The 23155-nt window shown below is 54.6% G+C and overlaps 3 protein-coding genes across 7 annotated transcripts in view; all 3 read left to right on the forward strand.

The window, feature by feature from the left end:
* Positions 1–496: 496 nt before the first annotated feature.
* Positions 497–1998, forward strand: Fkbpl (FKBP prolyl isomerase like). Of its 2 annotated transcripts, none has more exons than XM_057751702.1 (2): positions 497–625; positions 863–1998. In XM_057751702.1, the coding sequence occupies exon 2, from the start codon at positions 939–941 to the stop codon at positions 1983–1985; it is 1047 nt and encodes a 348-aa protein (XP_057607685.1). In that variant the 5' UTR covers positions 497–625; positions 863–938; the 3' UTR covers positions 1986–1998. The 2 variants fall into 2 exon arrangements, with proteins under 2 accessions (XP_057607685.1, XP_057607686.1); XM_057751703.1 differs by having other exon boundaries at positions 497–584.
* An 845-nt stretch (positions 1999–2843) lies between these two features.
* Atf6b (activating transcription factor 6 beta) lies at positions 2844–10545 on the forward strand. Its single transcript, XM_057751693.1, has 18 exons — positions 2844–2946; positions 3282–3361; positions 3833–3911; positions 4195–4286; positions 4807–4951; positions 6028–6110; positions 6218–6353; positions 6436–6567; positions 6698–6831; positions 7302–7487; positions 7571–7662; positions 8127–8306; positions 8463–8570; positions 8657–8738; positions 8925–8995; positions 9149–9260; positions 9391–9475; positions 9957–10545. The coding sequence occupies exons 1-18, from the start codon at positions 2844–2846 to the stop codon at positions 10175–10177; spliced, it is 2121 nt and encodes a 706-aa protein (XP_057607676.1). The 3' UTR covers positions 10178–10545.
* Positions 10546–15214: 4669 nt separating this feature from the next.
* The window catches only part of Tnxb (tenascin XB), a 59993-nt gene continuing 52052 nt past the window's right edge, over positions 15215–23155 (forward strand). For all 4 annotated transcript variants that reach the window (XM_057751686.1, XM_057751687.1, XM_057751689.1 and 1 more), the window contains exon 1: positions 15215–15339. The gene's annotated coding sequence lies outside the window, so the exon portion shown is untranslated. The remainder of the gene's footprint in view (positions 15340–23155) is intronic.

The raw sequence follows: 23155 nt of genomic DNA on the forward strand, positions 1-23155 counted from the left end.
CCAAGTGATGGGCATGCACATTCGAGTCTGACAAACACTAAGATGCTAGATCAAGGCGGTCGGTTGAAGGGCAATGATGGATGTGAGGCAAAAGTCAAGGAGGAGCCAAAATGGACAGGAGTTGATTTCAGCTAAGGTCTCTGAATTTAGGCATAACACGGCGGGTTCCGAAGCCGCTAAATTCTCGGTCTTTAAACAATTAGTGAGTCTCGTACTCGAGCCCTTTGCGCATGCTTGCAAAAACTCTCTACCCCGACTTAGTCTTCTTCAGTCCAAGTCCAAAAAGTCTTGGTCCTTTTTTTACATTTGGAATAAACCAGTCAGCCAGATCTTTGTCTGGTTCGATTCGATCTGACCTAATTCTATTGCTTAGGTCTAGCCCGGTTGCTAAGGTACGGAGCTTCATGGTTGCTGGGAAATGACGTCACTCAGTGGGCGGGCTAAGAGCAGCCTCTCCGTCCTCCCGATTGGTCGTCATGCTGGCGATTTGCTTTCAGTCTCGTGGGCTCCAGGACAGTTTGTCAGGCTCAGCTGCTCGCAGCCCCCCGCTCCACCAGGCCTCAGGACCCCACGCAGGGAAGGAGGTGTGACTTGCGCCGCCCGACCAGGCTTTTTGTCCTCTCAGGTAGTTGTCCCTCAGGTAGTTTTTGATTCAGTCGAATGCAGGCAGTTGGGACGGCTACCCGAACCGTGGGGAGTTACGGGGTTTATGGCTGTAAACTGGATCTGGGTGGACTCTAGCTTTGGAAAGGAAAAAAAGAAAAGAAAGAACTTTTAGGACTAGGTGCCCCGGTCTCAGAAGAATGACCAGGAGTCCTAACTAGGAATCCCGGAGTTTGCATTGTTTGTTTTTGTTTTCCAGGTATGGACTACACTTGATCCATCATTTTCCAGTCAAAACTGTTCCTTTATCTCCTGTTGAAGGGATCGGGGGTCAAATGGAGCCGTCACCTCTCAGCCCAATGAAAGAGAAGGACACCGCTCAACCGCAGCAGCGGGAAGAGAACGCCCAGCGAAACCTAGGTGCAGCCACCCAGTTTAGGCAGCAGTCCCCGGGCCCCACCCCTGAAACCCTGGATCTGGGAGTGAAACCCGATCCTGCCAGTCGAACTGTGGAGAACCCTCAAAAGATTGAAAATCCGGTGGCTGGATTTGAAGGCGACGCTGATAAATGTCATGCCTCCACCAATGCAATGGCAAATCGTCTCCAAGCTTCTGATCTCTGGTACTGCCCTGATGGGAGTTTTGTAAAGAAGATCATAGTCCGTGGCCATGGCTTAGACAAACCCAAATTAGGCTCCCAGTGCCGCGTGTTGGCTTTGGGATTTCCTTTTGGGTCTGGGATGCCAGAAGGCTGGACAGAACTAACCATAGGCATTGGGCGATGGAGGGAAAAGACTTGGGGGGAACTCACAGAAAAATGCTTGGAGTCCATGTGTCAAGGTGAGGAAGCGGAGATTCGCCTTCCTGGATGCTCTGCACCCCTTGTCAAGCTCAGACTGGATTCCTTCACTAAGGGTCGGGATTCCTGGGAGTTGGATGCTATGGAGAAGAAGGCCCTGGCCAAGGAAGAGCACGCAAGGGGTACAGAACTGTTTCGAGCTGGAAACCCTCAAGGGGCTGCCCGATGCTACGGTCGGGCTCTCCGACTGCTGCTGACCTTACCCCCACCCGGACCCCCAGAACAAACAATCCTTTATTCCAACCTGGCTGCCTGTCAGTTGCTGTTAGGGCAGCCCCAGTTGGCGGCCCAGAGCTGTGACCGAGTGCTGGAGCGGGAGCCGGGCCATTTAAAAGCCTTATACCGAAGAGGGGTGGCTCAGGCTGCTCTTGGGAACTTGGAGAAAGCAACCGCTGATCTCAAGAAAGTGCTAGCGGCAGACCCCCAAAACCGTGCAGCCCAGGAGGAACTGGGGAGAGTGGTCATTCAGGGAAAGAAACAGGACGCAGGGCTGGCTCGGGGTCTGCGCAAGATGTTCAGCTGATTAAAAAGTTCAACTTTAAAAGAGACAGGAGTCTGTGAATTGTGTTCTGTGTTGCGGGATTTTTTAAGGGTCCCAAAGGGGTTTCAGTTCATACCCTATTCTCCCCTATGGAGAGTTAGCAACGGTGTCCGTGAGCCACTCGGGGGTGTGGTGGCTTAGCCATCTCTGAAGATTTGTATATTTATTATGTGTATGTATGCCTCCGTGTGTCTGCGGAGGTCAGAGGGAGCTGCATTCCCCAGAGCTGGAGTTACAGATAGCTGTGAGCCGCCTGGTGTGGGTGCTGGGAATGGAATTCAGGTGCTTGTAAGAGCAGAAAGCACCCCACCCCTTTTTTTGAGACAGGGTTTGTCTGTGTAGCCCTGCCTTTCCTGGAACTCACTTTATAGACCAGTTTGGCTTCGCACTCAGAAATCCGCCTGCTTCTGTCAGGGATTAAAGGCATGCATCCCCACCGCCAATCCTGGATGCTGGACCTTTGTTGATTGATTCATTCACTATGTGCACTTGTGCTTTCATGCGTTTATGGGCAACACGTGGGTGCAGATGTCTGCGGAAAACCGCTGAACCATAGTTCCAGCCCAGATGTCGGAACTTTAAAGTGCTAAGAACTACATTTCCCACAAGGCTGATCTCTGGGGCCTCTACGGCGCGTGCGCAGTTCCGCCTGGATGTGAGGAGCGGCTGGCCGCTGCCACGTTCCCATTGGCCCAAGTGTACAAGTCACTGCTCCTTCGTGTCATGTGCTCAGCATCCAAGCCTCTGACTGGTCAGTGAGACTTCCGGGATGCCCGGCTTCCTCCAGCGAGCCCACTGATTGGCCGGAGGCCAGGGAGGGGCGGGCCCGAGAGCCGGCTCATGGTGGGGGGTGGGGGGAAGATGGCGGAGCTGATGCTCCTCAGCGAGATCGCCGACCCGACGCGCTTCTTCACCGACAACCTGCTGAGCCCGGAGGACTGGGGTGCGCGGAGTGAGGCCCGGGGAGAGGGAGCGGGCTGCGGCCGGCACGGGGCCCGAGGCGCGCGGGAAGGCCGCAGAGGGTGGGCGAGGAAGGCTGGGCGGACGCCGAGCCCAGCGTCTGCGGCAGGCGCAGCGGGGCTCTTGTCTTCCCGGGGTGCGGGAGGAGGGATGGCCGTGGCCTCCCGCGGGAGGGAGCGCGGGGCTGCCCCGGGGTCGGGGGACAGGGGCTGGGTGCCTGGGGTGTGTGGCTCAGCGAGTGGGCGGGCGGTGGGTCTGGTCCTGCCGAGCCAATGGGGAATGGAGCCGGGGCTGACACTCGCGCGGGCCTCCTCGCAGACAGCACCTTGTACAGCGGCCTGGATGAAGTGGCCGAGGAGCAGACACAGTTATTCCGCTGCCTGGAGCAGGATGTCCCGGTACTGCTACCTCGTCGATTCTCCTGTAACCCTTGGTGGTGGGAGGGGCACCCCAAACTCGGAGTCATCTCCAAGCCAGAGCTCACCCTGCTTTTGTTAGACCCGAACATTGCAAAGAGAAAGTCCAGTTTCGACATTGTCCAACTGGAGCAAGCCTTTTTTCAGAGGTGCACGCGGACTAGCCAGCCCGCTCTAAGTCGGCATTTTTGAGAGCAGCCCCTTCTGGACTTCTAAGGTCCTTTTCTAGGGGAGAGATAAAAGATCAGCAGCTGTAAGCGTATTTACAGAGGCGAGAGAATCATTTGTTAGATATTGTTAGGAGAAATGCAAAGAGAGAGGAATACAAGTATTTTTGCAAAATGCGGGGGGGGGGGGTAACACAATGGGCTCCTTAATTTGCAAGGTGTGTTGTTCCTCTTTTGGTTTCACACTTTCTCACTTTCCCGCCTTCGACTGTGCCCCATCGCTTAGTTCGACAGCAGCTCTCTGGATGTGGGGATGGATGTCAGCCCCCCTGAGCCCCCCTGGGACCCTCTACCTATCTTCCCAGGTAAGAGGCCCTTCCCGCTGCATCCCAGAAATCGTAATTCCCGTGTCGTTGTTTGCATACAGTCCACACAGGTCCCTGTCGTTGTGTGCATACAGTCCACACAGGTGTCTGCACCCGCTCTCCAGCCCCAGTGTGCGTGCTGTCCGTCCTCACCCCCCCACCCTCCACCCTGCTCAGGTTTACTTATTTTCACAGTGTTGGCTTTGTGCGTACGAGCTGGGCATCTGACCCTGAGCTGTGTTTCCGGTCCTTCCTGGTTGTCTCCCAACTCTTTGCCTTCCAGATCTTGAGGTGAAGTCTGAGCCGTCCTCTCCCTGCTCGTCCTCCTCCCTCAGCTCAGAGTCTTCGCGTCTTTCCACGGAGCCCTCCGGCCAGGTGAGAGAGTCCCCCGTGGTTCTCTGTGGCAGGAATTCCGCTCCGTTCGCTTCACTTCTAGGTGCCGAGGTTCTATCTGTGTTCTGTGAGTCACGAAGCGAGTCATGACACCTCGTGCTGAACGTCCACTCTGGTGGTGTGGAAGGAGGTGGGGCCTATCGAACATGCAGAGGATGGCAGTAGTGGGGCTGGTAACACTGTTCTTACCCAGTGTCCACGGTAACGTGATAGTGGCAGTCTGGAGAGTTTGTTGACTTTCCCCAGAAGGAAATAGAAGAACAGAGAGCCAGGAGCCTGGATAGAATCTCAGAGCTGATGAGGCCACAGCACAGATAACTGGTGGTTTGGTAGAATCTCAGGACTTTTGGGATAACTGGTGGTTTGGTAGAATCTCAGGGCTGTTGAGGCCACAGCACAGATAACCGGTGGTTTCTGAGCTGAGGCTTTTGCTCTCATGCTGGCTCTCAGAGCCTCTCTAGCGTTCTTCCCTCTGTCTTCCTGCCTCCCTGCCCCACCCTAGCTCTCACAGGTTCCTGGAGTAGGGGAGGTGTTGAACGTGAAGACGGAGTCCTTAGCACCCCCACTCTGCCTGCTGGGGGATGATCCAGCATCCCCGTTTGAAACAGTCCAGATCACTGTGGGTTCCGCCTCCGATGACCCCTCAGGTAATCAGCCTGTCACTGTGCCACTGGGGGCCAGGTGGAGGGGCACACCTTTAATCCCAGCACTAAGGAGGCAGAGGTGGGCAGATCTCTGAATTTGAGGCCAGCCTGGTCTACAGAGTGAATTCCAGGACAGCCAGGGCTACACAGAGAAACCCTGTCTCAAAAAGCAAAAAATAAAACAAAAACTGCCACTGGGGAGGGGGGAATGGGACTAAAGAGATGGCTCAGTGGTTAAGAGCACTGGCTGCTCTTCCAGATGACCCAGGTTCAGTTCCCAGCACCCACAGGGCAGCTCACAACTGTCTGTAACCCCAGTCCCGGGGACCCAAGGCTTCTTCTGGCCTTCAGGAGTTCCAGTCACAAACATGGCTTGTAGACATATGTCAAGCAGAAGAACAGGCACTTGGCTCTGTCAGGGTAGGATGTGTGCACCTGTGTGGACAGGGACAGGAATGCAACGGGAAAGCGGATGATGGCCTCGAGAAGGGAAACTGGGCAAGAGAACTTCAGAGACAAAGCGAGGCAGTAGCCTCGGGGAGCTCAGCACCATGTTTGCTTTTCTCCTTTCTTGTGGCCTGTTCGTTAATGTGCATTTGCGTGTGTGTGCTGCTCACCCACCCCAGCGCACGCACCCTGTCCCAGTTACTGTCTCATTGCTATGCAGACCACGATCGAGCCTCTCTGTGGGGCTTGCTTAGTCCCTGATCAGCACGGTGGGAAGCGTGGCGGCAGGCAGGTGGGCACGGTGCTGAATGTTCACATCTGGTTCACACCCTGAAGGCAGAGAGCCTGGGCTAGGTCCCGAGTCCAGGGAAGGGAGAATGGCCCTTCAGTAGTTATCTGGCAACCAGCTCTTCTTCTTTTTTAAGATTTATTTTCTGTGTCTGAGCATTTTGCCTGCATATGCATCGTGTGTGCCCAGTGCCCCAGAGGGCAGGAGAGGGCATCAGATCCCCCAGTTGTCAGCCACCACGTGGACTCTGGGAATGGCTCTCTGCAAGAGCAACAGATTCTCTCTACCCCTGAGCGTCTCTCCAGCCCCGGATAGCAGCTCCTGTGTCTCCTGCCCCCCACAGATATCCAGACCAAGGTAGAACCCACCTCTCCTTCTTCTGTCAACTCCGAGGCCTCCCTGCTCTCCGCAGACTCTCCCAGCCAGGTGCACACAGTCTCCTCTCTTCTGCAGCCCCAGCCCTCCTCCGGGGGTGTGAGACGCTTCCTCTTGACCCCCACTCCCAACTAATGTCTCTGGACTGCCCTGCGTAGGCTTTTATAGGAGAGGAGGTTCTGGAAGTGAAGACAGAGTCCCCGTCCCCTCCTGGGTGCCTCCTGTGGGATGTTCCCGCCCCTTCGCTTGGAGCTGTGCAGATCAGCATGGGTCCATCCCCTGATAGTTCCTCAGGTAAAGAGAGCTCCTGACCCGGGGTCCCTGGTGAGAGGCCTGATAGAGCTGTAATTACCTCCTTCCTCTCATCTTCCTACAGGGAAAGCGCCAGCCACTCGGAAGCCTCCACTGCAGCCTAAACCTGTGGTGCTAACCACAGTTCAGGTGCCCCCCAGAGCTGGGCCTCCCAGCACTACTGTCCTTCTGCAGCCCCTCGTCCAGCAGCCCTCAGGTGTGGAAGACGGAGAAGGGGCTGGCAGGGAGCTCACTGCCACTGACGTCCCCGGCCCTTTGGTGCTTGGGTGTGAGGTGGAACACCGGACACTGTCTCCACTCTGACTTGCCTCTGCTTCCTTTTCCAGTGTCCCCAGTCGTCCTCATCCAAGGTGCTATTCGCGTCCAGCCTGAAGGGCCAGCCCCCGCAGTCCCACGCTCCGAGAGGAAGAGCATTGTTCCAGCTCCGATGCCTGGGAACTCCTGCCCACCCGAAGTGGATGTAAGTGTTGAGGAGGGTGGAGAGACTGTTGAATGGGAGGAAGAAAGAAGTCTATCGTGGAAACAGCAGTGTGGCAGAGGGAGTTACCACACGGGATGGAGGGCAGAGACCTGTAGGTGTGCTTTTACAGCAGGAGGAGGCAGTGGACCGAAGTCAAATCGGGGCATCCCACTTGGTTGTGGGTGCGGGGCATAGGCAGTTTCCCGGGGGAAAGGCAGGCCATCTGTTCTTAACTACAGCCCAGTTAATGTTAGGCTGGGAACAAGATCGGAAAGAAGGAAAACCCAAAAAAAGGCCTGGCAAGGATGCTGGTCCTACAGTCTCCCTTGTCCCCCATCCGAGGACCTGGGGGAATGTGGCAGTAGATTGTAGGTCAGGACGGCAGGAGAGTAGCCATTTGTGCTTTGGGCAATGGGTCCCTGGTGTTGGGGGCGTGGACTCCAACTCATCTCTGACCTCACTGGTGCCAGGCAAAGCTGCTGAAGCGGCAGCAGCGAATGATCAAGAACAGAGAGTCGGCCTGCCAGTCCCGCCGGAAGAAGAAGGAGTATCTGCAGGGGCTGGAGGCCAGGCTGCAGGCTGTGCTGGCAGACAACCAGCAGCTGCGCAGGGAGAATGCTGCCCTCCGGCGGCGGCTGGAGGCCCTGCTGGCAGAGGTTGGCCTGTGCTGCCCTTGGGGAGAGAAGGGTGGGAATGGCAGGCCCTCGGTAACCCCGCCCCCTCCGTGTCTGCCCTGCAGAACAGTGAGCTCAAGCTGGGGTCTGGGAACAGGAAAGCTGTCTGTATCATGGTCTTCCTTCTCTTCATCGCCTTCAGCTTTGGACCCGTGAGGTGAGGCAGCTGCCCTGTTGTGAGCAGTGTGGGCCTGGGCCGCGGTCTTCACTGGTGCAACATTTGGGGCACCCTTAGCCCTGACAGTGTGCCCGTCAACCTCTGCCTGTTTGCCTGTTCCCCCGCAGATGGCTCAGGGGGGCGGAGGCCTCAGTTGCTTAGCATGTGAGCATGAGGGCCTGTTTGACCCCTGAACCCACAGTGACTTACGGGCTCCCCTTGCCCCAACACGCACCCACCCTAGTGACTTCCAAGCTCTCTTGGTTCTGGGCATTAGAATGCTCACTCTCCTTTTCCTCTCTCCTGGACCTGTGAGGCGGGCAATCCTTCCGCTCCCGTCTCATGGCCGGGGCCTCACTCTTGTGGGGCCAGTGACACCTGCGCCAGCCTGACTGCAGAGTCCTGGCTCTTACTAAAGACACCGAGAAGCCAGAATGCTTCACCGTCTGCCTCCCTCCCCACAGCATCAGTGAGCCACCTCCAGCTCCCATGCCTCCTCGGATGACCAGGGAGGAACCTCGCCTCCAGAGACACCTGCTGGAGTTCTCCGAACAAGGGCTGGCTAATGGTGTTGAACCCCTCCAGGAAACTGCCGAGGGCCCCGAGGAACGGCAGCCTAGCCCTGCAGGCAGGCCCAGCTTCAGGTGAGAAGCAAAGAGCCCTCTCTGTTAGGGATGAGAGCTAGTCTCCGTAAAATCTGCCTTCGCACGGCACAGAGCCAAAATTGCTGTCATCCAGGCACCTTGCTGGCGCCCTGTACCAGGCAGTCTCTGACCACTACCTCCTCTGCTTTCCTTCAGGAATCTGACAGCCTTCCCTGGCGGGGCCAAGGAGCTACTACTGAGGGACCTGGACCAGCTCTTCCTCGCCTCTGACTGCCGCCACTTCAACCGGACCGAGTCCCTGAGGTGTGTAGTCTGCCCTTGGAAGCCCCTCACATAACCCTGCTATCCTTTATGGTGCCTGCTTTAGAGTTAATGGCCTGTCTCCCTAGGCTTGCTGATGAGCTGAGCGGCTGGGTCCAGCGTCACCAGAGAGGCCGACGGAAGATACCTCAGAGGGTCCAGGAGAGACAGGTAGGAGCCCTTGGTTCTGGGTCATGGAAGGCAAGACGAAGACAAGAGCTAAGTGCCCTGGGGATTTCAGGGCGTTGTGGGGCCCGTGGAGGAGTGGGTGTGAGATGGCGCCAGCTTCCAGGGACCGCCTGTCTCTCTCCCTCCTCCCTTTACCCTCTTCAAATCTTTAGCTACTTCTCCTTCCAGAAGTCTCAGCTACGGAGGAGGTCACCTCCAGTGAAACCAGTCCCCACCCAGCCTCCCGGACCTCCTGAGAGGTGAGCATTGGTTACCTGTTTACTAAGTGAAGTCACTAGAAAGAGCTCCAGGAGATGTCACTAACATTGTCCCCAGCGGGAGTCTGTCCTCCCAGCAAGGCCTTTGTTTCTTTCCTCTCCACGGGCCTCCTAAGCCTGTCCTCACCTGCCTAGGGACCCTGTGGGCCAGCTGCAGCTCTACCGTCACCCAGGCCGCTCGCAGCCCGAGTTTCTAGATGCGATCGACCGGCGGGAGGACACCTTCTATGTTGTCTCCTTCCGAAGGGTGAGCTCCCCTCCCTCCTGCTCCCTCCTGTCCATCACCTGTCACCCTGGCAGTGTGTCCCCATCATAATCTTAGTGGGACCTGTCCCTGTGTCTTCTTCGGCCACCCAGCATGCTCCTTCTGCTCCTAGGACCACCTGCTGCTCCCAGCCATCAGCCACAATAAGACTTCCAGGCCCAAGATGTCCCTGGTGATGCCAGCCATGGCTCCCAATGGTAATTCTTCCCTCTGGCTATGGGGAGGGTTCCGAAATCTGAGGAAGTTTTTGCAGAGATCCAGCAGGGGGAGCTAAGGGAGAAGGTGAGATTAGGGGCTGTCCAGAGGCTCAGAGGTGGAGAGAGGTTAGGAACCGAGGAGAGAATAAAATGCAGAGTTGTGTGCCTGAAATCTTAGCATTGAGGTGTCAGGAGTGGAAGGTGGGAGTATGGGGTGAGTCTGGGTTGCATAATGAGACCGTCTCAGCCAGACCAAGAGCTGCACCCGTAGGAGGCGAGCGGGGGGTGGAAGCCTGCTGCGTTCTCACTTCCTCATCTTTCCTCTCTGAATCTTCTCCTGTGTGACCCTCACTTCCATTGTCATTTATTTTCCTACTCCATCCTCGCCCATGGCCCTGCCTCTCTGCCTTCCTTTTCCTCATAACCTCCTAACCCCTCCCCATCTCACCCCATCCACCACCGGTTGCCTCCCCTTCCACAGAGACTGTTTCAGGCCGGAGCCCCCCAGGGGACTATGAGGAGATGATGCAGATCGAGTGTGAGGTCATGGACACCAGGGTGATTCACATCAAGACCTCCACGGTGCCCCCCTCGCTCCGAAAGCAGCCGTCCCCAACCCCAGGCAATACCACAGGTGGCCCTTTACCAGCTTCTGCAGCCAGTCAGGCCTCCCACCAGCCCCTCTACCTCAACCACCCCTGACCTCTGCAGCTCACACTGGCTTAGAACCTGATCCCGGGACTTGGGGCAGTTGGTAAGGGAGAGCAGGGTGTGGGGAGTAAGCACTTAATGGGAGGAGGGCGGGTGGTTCACCTCTCTTCACCTCTTCAGAATATAGGGCTCCTCTCGTTCCTGCAAACCCCCAGTCCCCCTCTTTCCCCGAGGGCACTGCCTAAGGTTCAGTTTAGGGCTGGGTAGCTGCCTTAGCCTCTTTGTTCTTTCGTTTTCCAATTCAGGAGTAGACATGGGACTTTGGTCCCCAGGTGGGACAAGGGATGTTCTTGGGTGATGGGAGTCGGTTTGCGTGTGTGTGTATCTTTTTTATTATTATTAAATAAAACTCAGAGGGAGTTAAAGAATGGTGACTGCCTTCCCAGCATGCGACTCCTGTAGGACCAGCATCAAAGAATTGTGCACAGAGGTCACTGGTGGCGGAGTGGGGTGGAGTCAGACCTCATGTCATCCCCTGCCCCACCCCGCAACTCCGAGGGTATGTCTGTGTCTAGCGATGATGTCTGTGGCGTTGGCGTGACAGCCGATACACAGATCACCGGAATGTGTCTGAGTAAACAGGAAAGACAGGGGGCCCCACGCCCTTCGGGGCGCACAGCAGCTCCAGTCCTTGTTCTACCACAGTCCCCCCTGCTTTCCAGGATGAGCTGTCCGCACAAACAACAGGCGTGGGGGCCAGAGGGCCTGGAGCCCAGGAAGGCGGGATCACAGTGGAGGGGCCTGGTAGGGAGAAGGGGGCATGTCATGGGACATCCTCTTGGCCCTGAACTGAGGGAGACAGACCTGAGGGAGGGTCCAGATGGAGAAGACAGGAGTGGGTAGGCGGAAAGGCTGTGTGCTCTGAGTGGAAGGAAGGGATCGGGTGAGGGCCAGTCTGCCTGGCTGCCGGGTCCCCTGCAGTTGCTCCCACCCGGCAGTGCCTTGGCCTGACCCTACAGGAGTGGCCTGGGTCAGCTGGAGGGTGTGAGCTGGACCTGGGCTCCAGGCCCAGATGACTGGACAGGGGCTGCCTGGCTATAAGCCTAGCCCTGAAGGAGGGAGGAAGAGCCTCACGTGTCCAGCCAGGCTCTCCCTGCTCCTTTTACCCACCCCTACTGTGTTTGGAGTGAAAACAGACCGGGGAACTATGGAAACCTGGAACTAGGGCTCCCAGGAACTCAGCCTTTCCTCCCTCCAGAGGGCAACCCTGGTCCACAGCCACTTCCTGTTCCAGGATCCCTTGAGCATGGTCCTGGGCCCCTTCATGGGCTTTGAATTAGCTGATGGCCCTTTGTGAGCTGTGACCCGCCTCTCTGCTTTTCAAGGGGGTGCTGCGGAACCTGGCACTTGTGCTGGGGTAGGCACTGCCTCGGTCCTGGGTCTGCTGCTTGCTCCTGGGTGGGAAGATGCTCCAAGCCTGGAGTGCTCCACCCGAGACCTCGCGAGTGGTGGGAGACTGGGGCCCTCAGACTCACCCTGGGAGGCCCAGGAGAGTGGGAGATTGGGTTGCAGGACAGCAGGTGGGAATGGGCGCAGCTGCCGCCCTGCAGGCCAGCGTGAGCTTCCTTCTGCCCACCTGGGCTCTCCAATGCCACTTTACCGCTGTCGCTCTGGACCTAAGCAGGACTTTGATGTCGAAGGCTCACAGCTTCCTGTTCTACTCTTTGCTAGTCGGTCCTTCTTCGCAGTCTTCATCCCTGTCTGTCATCCCGTCCCTGCCATCTCTTTCTCCCATGCCTGCCTTCCTCCTCTGCCCCACTCAAGTGTTCTGTTTGACTCCTTAGCCCGCCTCATTTTCCTCAGTTCCTCTGCCTCCTTGTCTTGCCCCATGGTCTTCACATCACCACTGTTGGCCCTGTCCAGCTGCCCCCTTTTGTGTCCTCTCCTAGGCGGTCAGCACTCCTTGTCCCGTCTCCATCCCGGCACTTCTTTTCTCTCTCCATGCTTTCCTTCCTCTCTGCTCTTCACTCCAAGCTCGGTGAAGTGAAGCCCTGGTTGCAGGGGCCAGGACTGGGGAGCCTAGTGTTTGCCTCATCATTCTGCTATGGCTTCTGGATACAGCACATCTGGATCCCGGGGCCCAGATGTGTGGTTGCCACAGCGACCTCAGTCCCTCTGGTAAATACAGGCGCCCACCCGCTCCAGAGCAGAGCAAAACAATTGTGTGACTTTCTTTTGTCACGAGATAGCAATGTCCTCCCTCCCGTCGTCTCTCCACACCCGTGTCTCCAGGCAGGGAGAAGGCTCCAGACCCTTGCTCCCTGGCTTTGTACTTCTCCCAACCTCTGGAGCTCTTCTCTTACCGGGTTGCCTGTCCTCGCCCTGAACCACTCAGCTCTCCACCGTGCATGGTGACCACCCCCATCCCAGGCAGTTTCTTCTCACTGAGTCTGCATAGTAAGAGGGCAAAAGAAGACCTTTCAAAAGTCCAAGTTTGGGGCTGTAGAGATAGCTCAGTGGTTAAGAGCACTGTTTGCTCTTCCAGAGGACCCAGGTTCAACTCCCAGCACCCACATGGCAGCTCACACCTGTCTGTAACTTCAGGTGCTGGGAACCTGACGCCCATGGCAAAACACCAAGGTATATAAAATAAAAATAAATTTAAAAAAAACAATAAAAGTCCAAGTTCTTCACCATTCCTTCTCAGAACCTTGAAGAAGCCATTTGATTCGTTGCCATCGTCAGTCTCACTGCTCTCCAGAGCTGCTGGGGTGAGGGAGAGGGTGGGCTCTGACTCCATTCCTAGCAGAGCTGATCAGCACCCACGAGTCCTCTCTCTCAAGCCATGAAGGATGCAGGGAAGCCCGCCCTGTGCTCAGCTGCTGTGTACAGAAGCCAGGTTGTTTCCTGCCCTTGCCTCTCTGGGACACTTCCTCGGGTCACCTCTGGCCTCTTTGTGCCTTCAGGCTCTGCCCTCACTCACCCTTGTCTTCTTGTTCTCTCTCTCTCCCCTTCTCTGACTTTGAGGGTCATTCAAGGACACGGGGCTCAGAGCCAACGACCCCTGGACTCAGGATCCTGGGAACAGCTAACACATGCCTGTTCTAGACAGCACCATGACCTTGCGGGCCCCGCAGGACCCCTTATTGGAGCCATTCCCGCTCTGGCTCTTGGCTTCCCTGGCTCTCTCCCCCAGTCCCCGGGGTTCAGAGTTGACCTTCACTCCTAACTGCGAAACAACAGACTTCCCAGGGGCCTGGGATCCAGGAGGAAGTGGTTCTAGACAACCAGGATTTCAAACCTGCAGCTGTATCTGCCTCCAGTCCTTCCCCAGATACCCTGGAAGCTCATAAACTGGAGCCCTGCCTTCCTGTGCCAAGACGCCAGCATCCAGCCCCCAAGCCATCGTCTCCTGGCCCCTGGCCACCTACATGGTCAACTGTACTTATGGGGACCCTACTTCCCAAATAATAGAGGTGTGGAGCAGGACCTAGGGAAGACATAGATGGGCCTTTGCTTGCGCTTAACTCCAAAATTCAGTGCTATTAAGAGCTCAACTGCCACCTGTTCTCTCCATAACACAATTTGAAGACCCCTTCATCTTTTCATCTGCTGCCCCCCACTTCCCTGGGAGACCTGAGGACCATCACCTACTCGTGGCTCTGGGGGACTCTGGCCAAGGCAGAGGAAGGAAGCTAAGCCCAGCTCTGTCCCACAGACTGACTTCATCTTCCCATCAAAGCCAGGAGAAAAACACACACACCCAGGGACACATGGGTCCACCCGTGAGGGAGCTCATGTGTACTGCTGCTCTCGGCCACATGGGGCTGGTGGCAGTGGCCACAGGCACATACTGTGCCAACCTGCTTCCTCTCAGGCATACCTGTGACTGGAGGTGTGACTCGTGATGCAGACACTTGTGCCACAGCCTGCATGCGACACCAGATACATGTGGACCCCTTCAAGTCCCCTCGCCATCACCTGACCTGGCTGAGGTGTGTGTGAGCCTTAATGATAAAGTTGCAGTGGAGTAGAGACAGCTCTGTCCTCAGCATAGAACCTGGGGCGAGGGGTGGGGGGTTCCCTTAGATACTCCTCTGGGGAAAATCTCCATCAGCACCTTGTTGGGGCAGCCTTTGGCTAAACACCACCTGTCAGTTGCCGGCTCTGGCTGCTTGCTCGCCCCTATACCAACCTCTCGATCTTCTACCATTCCTTCTTAATCTCCACACGCCCCTACTACTGCTTTCCCAAATCGGATGTCCTGGTGTTCAGCCAAGCCTTTGCCCAGCCGGTGCCCAAGTCTCACTTGCTATTCCTCTAGGAATTTGCTGAGTTGGGGCAGTGAAAACAGGGCAGAGATGCCAAGCTGGGAATCAGAGAGGGGCTGGGCAGAATGGGCAGCAAAGGCTGCTCAAGTCCAAGTCAGCAGAGGAAGCAGGAGGGGGGGGGATTACAGGAAGGAGGGAGTGAGGGGTGCAGTCAGGAGCCCCAGGAATGATCTTACATTGGAGAGGTTCAAGCTTGAGTATGTGCGGTTGCCTCTCATCCCCACCTCTGCTCCCTGCACAGCACAACCAAAGGGGAGTTTAGGGATAAATAAAGGGGTTCTGAGCAACAAATGGGGTGAGATCCAGCTCATAGCAGCAGCTAAGAAGGAGGGGAAGGGGGCTTGGCGGTAGGGATGGAGACCATGAGGAATGGTGCTGGCAGAGAGGAGAAATGGGCTAAAGGAAGGGGCCAAAGGGGGAGAGAATAACGGAGAACGAATGCCAGGTAGAATGCCAGGTTGCTCAGAAACTGCGGTGGGGAGAAGGTTAAAAGTGAAGTAGGGAAGGGCATAGGGGTAAAATAAGGGACAGAGGGGTTGAGATGAGGGTACAGGGGAGATGACTCTGGGTCCTGGACAGGGAGGGGGCTGGTGGGAGGGGCTGGAGGGATAGGAAGACCTGCCCTATCTCCGCTCCCCTCCCTGACCTCATGCTGGCCCTCCCCTTCTCCTCCCCCTGCTCATTGCGGGCTCCCTGCTTTTCTGTCACCGCTGTGAGGTCCACAGACCTGGTACTGGCTCTGCTGCAAGGGACAAGGGAAGGGTCCCCAGGGTCCAGGGCTGCTGAGGGCTGCTTACCCTGCCTGAGACACTTCCTTTATTGGGGTCGGGACTGAGCAGGTTCAGAGGTGTAGCAGCCACCACAAGCCACCACACTCCCCAGGTAAGTAACAGAGCTCTGGGAAGACCAGAGGAGTGGTGAGCAGTGAAGGGTTTCCCTCTGAGCTGCTCCACAGTCGCAAGAGTTGCAGGAGTGCCTGCCAGGACAGGGGCTTTCTGCTCCGCTCAGAGAAAATGCAGGCAGACTCTGGAGGGGTGTTCAGGAGACTAAGGCAGAATGCGGTGTGTGTTGCATGCACCAAGGTTTGGAGGGGATGCCGGTACCTGAGAGGGCCTGGGAACTGTGGGACTCCCGGAGTCAGGAGGGTACAGTTGACCAGGAGGCAGGGGCAGCAAGGAGGACCAGGCTGGGCTGAGCTGTCCAGCTGCACACTGGGAGGAAAGAAAGCACTGTAGGTTTTGAATGCTGGAGCTGGAGTTGCTGAGCCTGGTGTCGGGATGGGGCAGAGGAAGCTGTGCAGAATGGGGATTCTTCAAGTAACCGCGCCCAGAGTAACAGGGGCTGAGAACAAGGTCTGGGGAGGTGCAGGGCTTTCGGAAGTGCTGAAATGGGACAGAGAGGACTCGTGGGCATGGGAAGGGCTCAGAGCTTGCAGAGACGATCCCGTAACTTGTTCTTGGCGAGTTCTCTGCACCCATGACTCACGGTTCAGCGAGCCTGCAGAGGCTGAGTGATGTCCCCACAGGGCACAGGGCTGTGTCTTCATTCGGTCCCCCTTCCAGGCTCCCTGCTTCTGTGTGCCTGAGTCTTCCCACCCACTCCCGAATACACGTGACAGGCCTCGGGTGGGGCGGGCGGGGCCTCTTATCTCGCCTGGAAAGAATTTAATGGCTTAGAAACAACTGGAAGTGGAACTGAGGGGAACTACTGGGAAGCAACTAGGAAACAGCAGCTGTTGCGGCCCCGCCCCTGTTTCCGGGATCTCAGCCCCTCCCTCCTGCTGTCCCTGGCTACCTCCAACCCCTGGAGACCCAGCACCTCCATTAGTCACACTTTCTTCCGCTCAAGCCCTGGCCATTGGTGCAAGAACCAGAACCCATCTTCCTGTCTCTCACTTTCCCCCTGACCTTTCCCACTGGGGGTCTGAAATCCTTTCTCTTGATTTTTCTATTTCCATGGCCCATCTGCTTCCTCCCCAAACAAGAGGTACCTGGATCCCCAGCTCCTTCTTACTGGCACCCTCTTTTCAACCTGTCTCAGCAGTATCTGAGACTCCCTGTTTTCTCATGTCCAGAGTTCCGCTTTCACCTCTCCCTGCTGGACTTCGCTGGGAGTGGGGCTGGCAGGGGGAGTTGATGTGACATTGGAGTGGAACCAGACCCTCATGGAAGTCTGTCCCTTTCCCACCCAGGAGGACCAATGGTCCCCAGTGAATAAAGTGTCAAAGTTGGCCACACACTGAATACCAAGGGTACTGAGTCACAGTTTGGGAAGACGCCCCCACCCTGCCAAGTATAGTAGGATGCAGAGGGTGCGGCCGGCCCCCCAACATATTTCAGAGAGTCAGAGAGGGAGACACAAGAAACACCCAAATCTCTGCTTGCTCAGTGCCAAGAGAAGGGTCAGAATTTTCCAAGCGTTGGGAGGGGAAACAGGAGAGCTCACATGGTGACAGGAGGGGGAGGGGAGGGCCTGGGAAAGGACCTGCGGGGCATGGTCTCTGAGGGTCACACCTCTCTTCCAGACCAAATCAGTAGCCTTTCTGGAGAAGCCAATGGGGTTTCTGTACATTTTCCTGCTGCAGAGACCCTCTCCCCGCATCACCTATGTGAGTGTGAAGTAGGATCCAGTTGCATGAAGAGACTGGTCGACTAGAGGGCCTAGGGGTGCGAAGAAGCAAGCGGGAAGTATATACCCTCCGCCCCCACTTGGAGAGCAGCCGCTTGTGCTGTTCCCACTACAGCTCAGTTCTCCAACTCCCTCTCCACCAGTGTAATCCACTTTCTTAGGCATCCCCCAGGGGCCAGGTATGCAGCAACCCTGAGGGGCTCACACATCGGAAAAATGCTGCGTTATTTGTGTTGATATGAGGGTTCATGTACAGGTGCACGCGTATCTGTGTCTGCAGACAAATGCAAGGGTTGTATTTGCCTATGCCGCGTATTTGTGTGTGTGCACCCCACGGTTGGCGCAGGGGTGATTGTATTTGCCTATGCCGCATGTGTGTGTGTGTGTGCCCGCGCACATGCACCCCACAGTTGGCACAGGGGTGATTTTCTGTCTCGGCACAGAGTGACAGGCAGGCCAGAGCCCCCTCCCACCAAGGGCTTTGCTGTCAAGGAAGGGCAGCCCTGCCTCACGGCCTTCTGCCAGGAGCAGGCACTTCCCATGGAAAGAGCCTCCCCCTGGCTCTCCTGTCTCTTTGTTTTGTTTTACTCCTTGAGATGGGGTCTTACAGAACCTAGGCTATTCTTAAATTTTCTATGTAGCTGAGGCTGGCCCTGGCCTGTTTGTCCTTCTGCCTCGACCTCCCAAGTGCTGAGATTTCAGACATGGGCCGCCACACCTGGTTTATGTGATTTTGGGGATCAAACTTAGAGCTGTGCTAGGTGGGCACCCCACCAACGGAGCAGCCCCTTTCTGTCTCTCCATACCAGTCAGGGAGCGTTGCGTCTGGCGGTCCTGAAGCTAGGAAATGTGTCTGTTGGGAGAGAGGTGTTACAGCCCTTCCTTCCTGGCCGCCAACATTCCCAGTGCTCAGGCTGCCCTGCTCTCCTGGCCTCTCTGCTCTAGACGCTGGGCACCTGCCAGCATCGCTCAACTTTCTCGGCAGTTCGAGCCCACCCTGCCTCGTCCTGCTCCCTGCTCACCAAGCCGTCTCTCCTGCCTCGTTCTTTCTTCTCAAATTGTCTCTCCACTTGTAGGGAGCCCACAACCACATCCAGATAAAGACCCGGATGAAGAAACGAGGAACCCTGAGTCCAAACCCTACCCCCTCCTGATTCAAACCCTACCCCCTCCTGATCCAAACCTGACCCCCTCAGTTTTGGTTTTTCCGTTTCCACAGGAAGTGCTCAGAGGCGGAACATTTGCCTAGAAATGCAAAACTCCGGGTTTGATCCTAGCACAATAAAAACTAATAGAAATGTAGGTGGATGAGTACACAAACCTCTTCAAGGGCCAGCAAGATGCTCCGCAGGTAAAGGCTCTTGCTGCCAGACCCGATGATGTGAGTTCAGTTCCTGGAGCCCCTGTGGTGAATGGAGAGAAGGGGCTCCCGGAAGTTGTCCTTCCAGGACCAGGCCTCCATTGCCACTGTGACGTGTCAGGTCCACACGCGAAATGGACAGTTGTAATAAAATGTGAAAAATAAGACTTTCTCCTACCCACTTCTGTCTGCAGCTCACAGAGAACCGCCTGCCTCCACCTCCCAAGTGCTGGGGTCTCAGGTGTGGCCCACCACGCCCACTCAGACTTCCTTAGAGATTCCCAGCACCTTTCTTCTCTGGCCATCCACAGGATCCCACTTTGTTTTGGTTTTTCTTTGTTTGTTTGTCTTTGTTTTTGTTTTTGTTTTTTGTTTGTTTTTATTTTTCAAGACAGGGTTTCTCTGTGTAACAGTTCTAGCTGTCTAGGAACTAGTTCTTGGAGAGCAGGCTGGCCTCTAAGTCCTCATGAATTTTTATTCCACAGTGTGAATAAGCCACAGTTAATTCAATAAGAGCTGATAGATGCTTTGGTGGTTCCCCTCGGGGCTGTTGTCTCTGGTTCTAACATGTTGTTGTATTTGGTGGTTCCCCTGGGGCTGTTGTGTCTGTTTCTAAGATGTTGTTGTATTTTGGTTGTTCCCCTCGGGGCTGCTGTGTCAGGTTCTGCTGTGTTGTTGTATTTGGTGGTTCCCCTGGGGCTGTTGTGTCTGGTTCTAACACATTGTTGTATTTTGTGGTTCCCCCTCGGGGCTGTGGTGTCAGGTTCTGCCGTGTTGTTGTGTTCCTGGGGGTCACTGTGGGCTCAGCAGCTCTGTATTTGTTCAGTTTTATTGCATAGTTATGTTCTACCTGTTTTCCAAAATGCTTGTGCCGTCCAGTCCTCCCCGCCTGGTTGTTGACTCTTCAGCACAGCTACTGTTGCTACTAGACTTCCAGGCCCAGACACTGTCCGTGGTCCTAGCCCTGACCTTGGTCCTGTTCTTCACTCCAGCCTTAGAGCTCGTCCTGGGCTTACACTGAATTTTACTGTCATTATTAAAGTCAATAAATGTTTACTGAGCACATTGGCTGTGCTGAATGCAAGGACAGAGCAACCAGTAAATCAAAGAGAAATGGTAGCACCCTCTGTCATCTCGAGCTTGAGAGTCCTTTTTATACAAGCTCACAAACCATCATTAACAGTACAAACAAGAACTGCATGGATATCATGATGGGGCCTCAGCCTCTCTGGGTGACGTGGGGTGGATACCTGAAGCCTGGAGTGAGGAGCAAGCCTGCTCCACAGAGGGGCGACTGTGGATACAGAGGTTTAGTGAGGAGCAGGGAGACTAAAGTACGGAATGAAGAACAGTGGGGGGTGTATGGTGAGGTGACTCAGTGGGTCAAGATGCCTGCTGCCAAGCCAGATGACCTGAGTTCAATTCCCGGCTCCCCACGGTGGAAGGAGCCATGGGTGGAATATTGGACATTACAGTGCTTCAAAATGGAAGACGCGGCTAACTTAAATTGATTTTTGTTGTTGTTGTTGTTTTCAAGACAGGGTTTCTCTGTAGCTTTGAAACCTGTCCTGGAACTAGCTCTTGTAGACCAGGCTGGCCCCTAACTCACAGAGAACCGCCTGTCTTTGCCTCCTGAGTGCTGGGATTAAAGGTGTGTGCCTCTCCCCTCCCCCCCCCCAGCTTTATCATTGATTTTGAGAGCTGTTGAGGAAGATGAAGACAGACATCCCTTAGATTTGGTGGGAGACCACAGGGGGCATTGGTTAGAGATCATGACTACGGTGGGGAAGCCGGTTGGAGTGGACTGAGGCGTGCGTGCGGAATAGGGAAACAGCTGGAAAATGTAGTTTAGTGTGGTGGCTGGAGACCTGCGATGTGGGGCAAGGATTTGTTTTTAATCACAGGGTATAATTCTCAGTCACTGACACACAGGTCCTACGTGTAGAGTTCAGTGAGCTGTACATACATCTGTTTAGCCCAGTGCAGATGAAGGTACAGGACGTCCCAGGAATCGCCCCGTGCCTCCTCCAGTCTGTAGTAGCCCCAAGTGTAATCACGTCCTGTCTCCTAAGAGCACAGTTTAGCTCCGCCTGTTCATAGGCCTCCCATAAATAATATCACTTAGGGCATTGTCTTTCTGCGTCTGCTTGGCACATGCATGAAATTCATTCATGTCACATGTAGCGAAGACAGAGGAAGGTTTTCTTGTTGCATGATATTCTGTTCTGTCCCTCCCTCTCCTGTCATTTATCCAGTTCAGTTGCTTTTCAGTTAATGTAAACAAAGCCTTTAACAGCCAGTGGTGTGTGGTGGTGTGTGCCTGTCATCCCAAAATTTGAGAGACTGAGGCAAGAGGATCAGATGTTTGGGATCCTTTATCAAAATGACAACAGTTTAGGAAAAGAAACAGAACAAAACCAAAAGACACTCAGTGGTTAGAAACGATGGTTGCTTTTTTCTTTTCTTTCTTTCTTTCTTTCTTTTTTTTTTTTTTTGCTTGTTATGTTTTTTTGAGACAGGGTTTCTCTCTGTAGCTTTGGAGCCTATCCTAGAGTTCTAGCAAGTTTGCTCTGTAGACCAGGCTGGAGCCTGTACTAGAATTTGCTCTGTAGACCAGGTTGAACTCAAACTCACAGAGATCCACCTGTTTATGCCTCCCGAGTGCTCAGGTTAAAGGCGTGCGCCACCACCACCTGGTTACAATGACTGCTCTTACAGAAGACCCAGGTTTATTTGTAGTTAAAATTTTAGATTTAGTTTTCAGTTGTGTGTGAGTGTGTGTTGTGTGCACGTGAGTGCAGCTGCCCAGAGTTCAGAAGAAAGCATCTGACCCCTAGAGCTGGAGTTACAGGCGGTTGTGAGCTGCCCAACACAGATGCTGGGAACTTAATTCAGATTCTCTGCACACACTCTTAAATGTTATACACACGTGTATGTTTGTGTGCGTGCACACACATGTGGAGGCCAGAGTTCCACACTGCCCCGTCTCCTCAGCGCTGCGCTTACAGGCGTGCGCCGTAGCGCCTTCTCTCTCTCTCTCTCTCTCTCTCCCTCTCCCTCTTTCTCCCTCTCCCTCTCTCTCCCTCTCTCTCTCTCTCTCTCGCTCTCGCTCTCGCTCTTGCCCTCGCCTTCATGTTTGCCCCACACGTTTCTCCCAGTCTGTGAATTGTCTTATTTCCTTACTGATGTCATTTGATGACCAGATGTTTTCAATTCTTGAGCGAGACACACAAGTCCGTGGTGGAGCCTCTGCCCAGCATGCTCCATTCTCAGCACAGAGGACACAAGTCAGGGAGTGAAGTTATCACTTCCAGCAAGGCCCACTGTCTTCATTCTTCTGTGGTTAGGTTTTGTGTGCCTCACTTAAGCAATTTTCACTTACTCCAATCATAAAGGTCTCTTCCCATGTTTTCTTCTACGTTGCTATGGGAATCTTTGCTTTCCCTCTTGTATTTAGGACTGTGATCCCTGCCACAGCGGTTTCTATATTTGGATATAAGGTGGGGACCAATTCTTCCTGTTTTCCCTGTATGGTTCTGTAACTGATGCAACATTATTTATTTATTTGATTTAGTTATTATTTATCTTCGTGTGTACAAGTGTTTTGCCTGCTTGTCTGTGAACCAGTTGTGTGCAGTGCCTGTAGAGGCCAGAAGAGGGCATCAGACCCCCTAGAACTAGAGTTAGAGAGGGTTGTGAGCCACCATGTGGGTGCTGGGAACTGAACCCAGCCCAGGTACTCTGCAAGAGTGATAAGTGCTCTTAAGCCCCACCTATTTCTCCAGCCCCACCCATCTCTCCAGCCCCACCCATCTCTCCAGCCCCACCCACCTCTCCAGCCCCACCCACCTCTCCAGCCCCACCCTTTCTCTTTTTAATTGCCATAGTATCTTAGTTATTCATCAATGACCACAAGCACATGGGTCTTTTCCGGAGTCCTACTCCACCTGTGCTCCCTGGCATTTTTGGAAATCTTGATATTTGACAGTTCTGAGGAAGATATTAAATTGGAGATATTTGAGCTCATTAAAAAAAATTAAGAGGCAATACTTTTGAGACTTTTTTTCCTCCTACTGGGTTGCCTTGTCCAGCCTTGATATGAGGGTTTAGTCATATTGCAACTTGTTATGTTGTGTTCAACTGATATCCCTAGGAGACCTGTTCTTTTCTGAAGGACAATGGAGGAGGGATGGCTCTGGGGCAGGGGGGAGGTGGTGAGGAGGGAACTGGGAGGAGTGGGGGGAGGGGAGCTACCATTGGAATGTAATGTATGAGAGAAGAATAAAAAAAATTAAAAGATGAGCTGGCGTGGTAGTACACACCTTTAATTCTAGCACTCGAGAGACAAGCATGTGGATCTCTGTGAGTTTGAGGCCAGCCTGGTCTACAAGAGCTAGTTCCAGGACACGAACCAAAAAAAAGCTGCAGAGAAACCCTGTCTCAAAAAATCCAAAAAAAGGGCTGGAGAGATGGCTCAGAGGTTAAGAGCACTGACTGCTCTTCTAAAGGTCCTGAGTTCAATTCCCAGCAACCACATGGGGACCCCCAACCATCTGTAGTGAGATCTGGGGCCCTCTTCTGGTGCTGCAAGTAGAATACTGTACACATAATAAATAAATATTTAAAAAAAAATCCAAAAAAAACAACAACAACAACACAAAATGTAACAAACAAATTAGTAGGCTGGCCGGGCGGTGGTGGCGCACGCCT

Source organism: Chionomys nivalis, chromosome 19, assembly GCF_950005125.1.
Source record: "Chionomys nivalis chromosome 19, mChiNiv1.1, whole genome shotgun sequence".
Taxonomy (NCBI): domain Eukaryota; kingdom Metazoa; phylum Chordata; class Mammalia; order Rodentia; family Cricetidae; genus Chionomys; species Chionomys nivalis.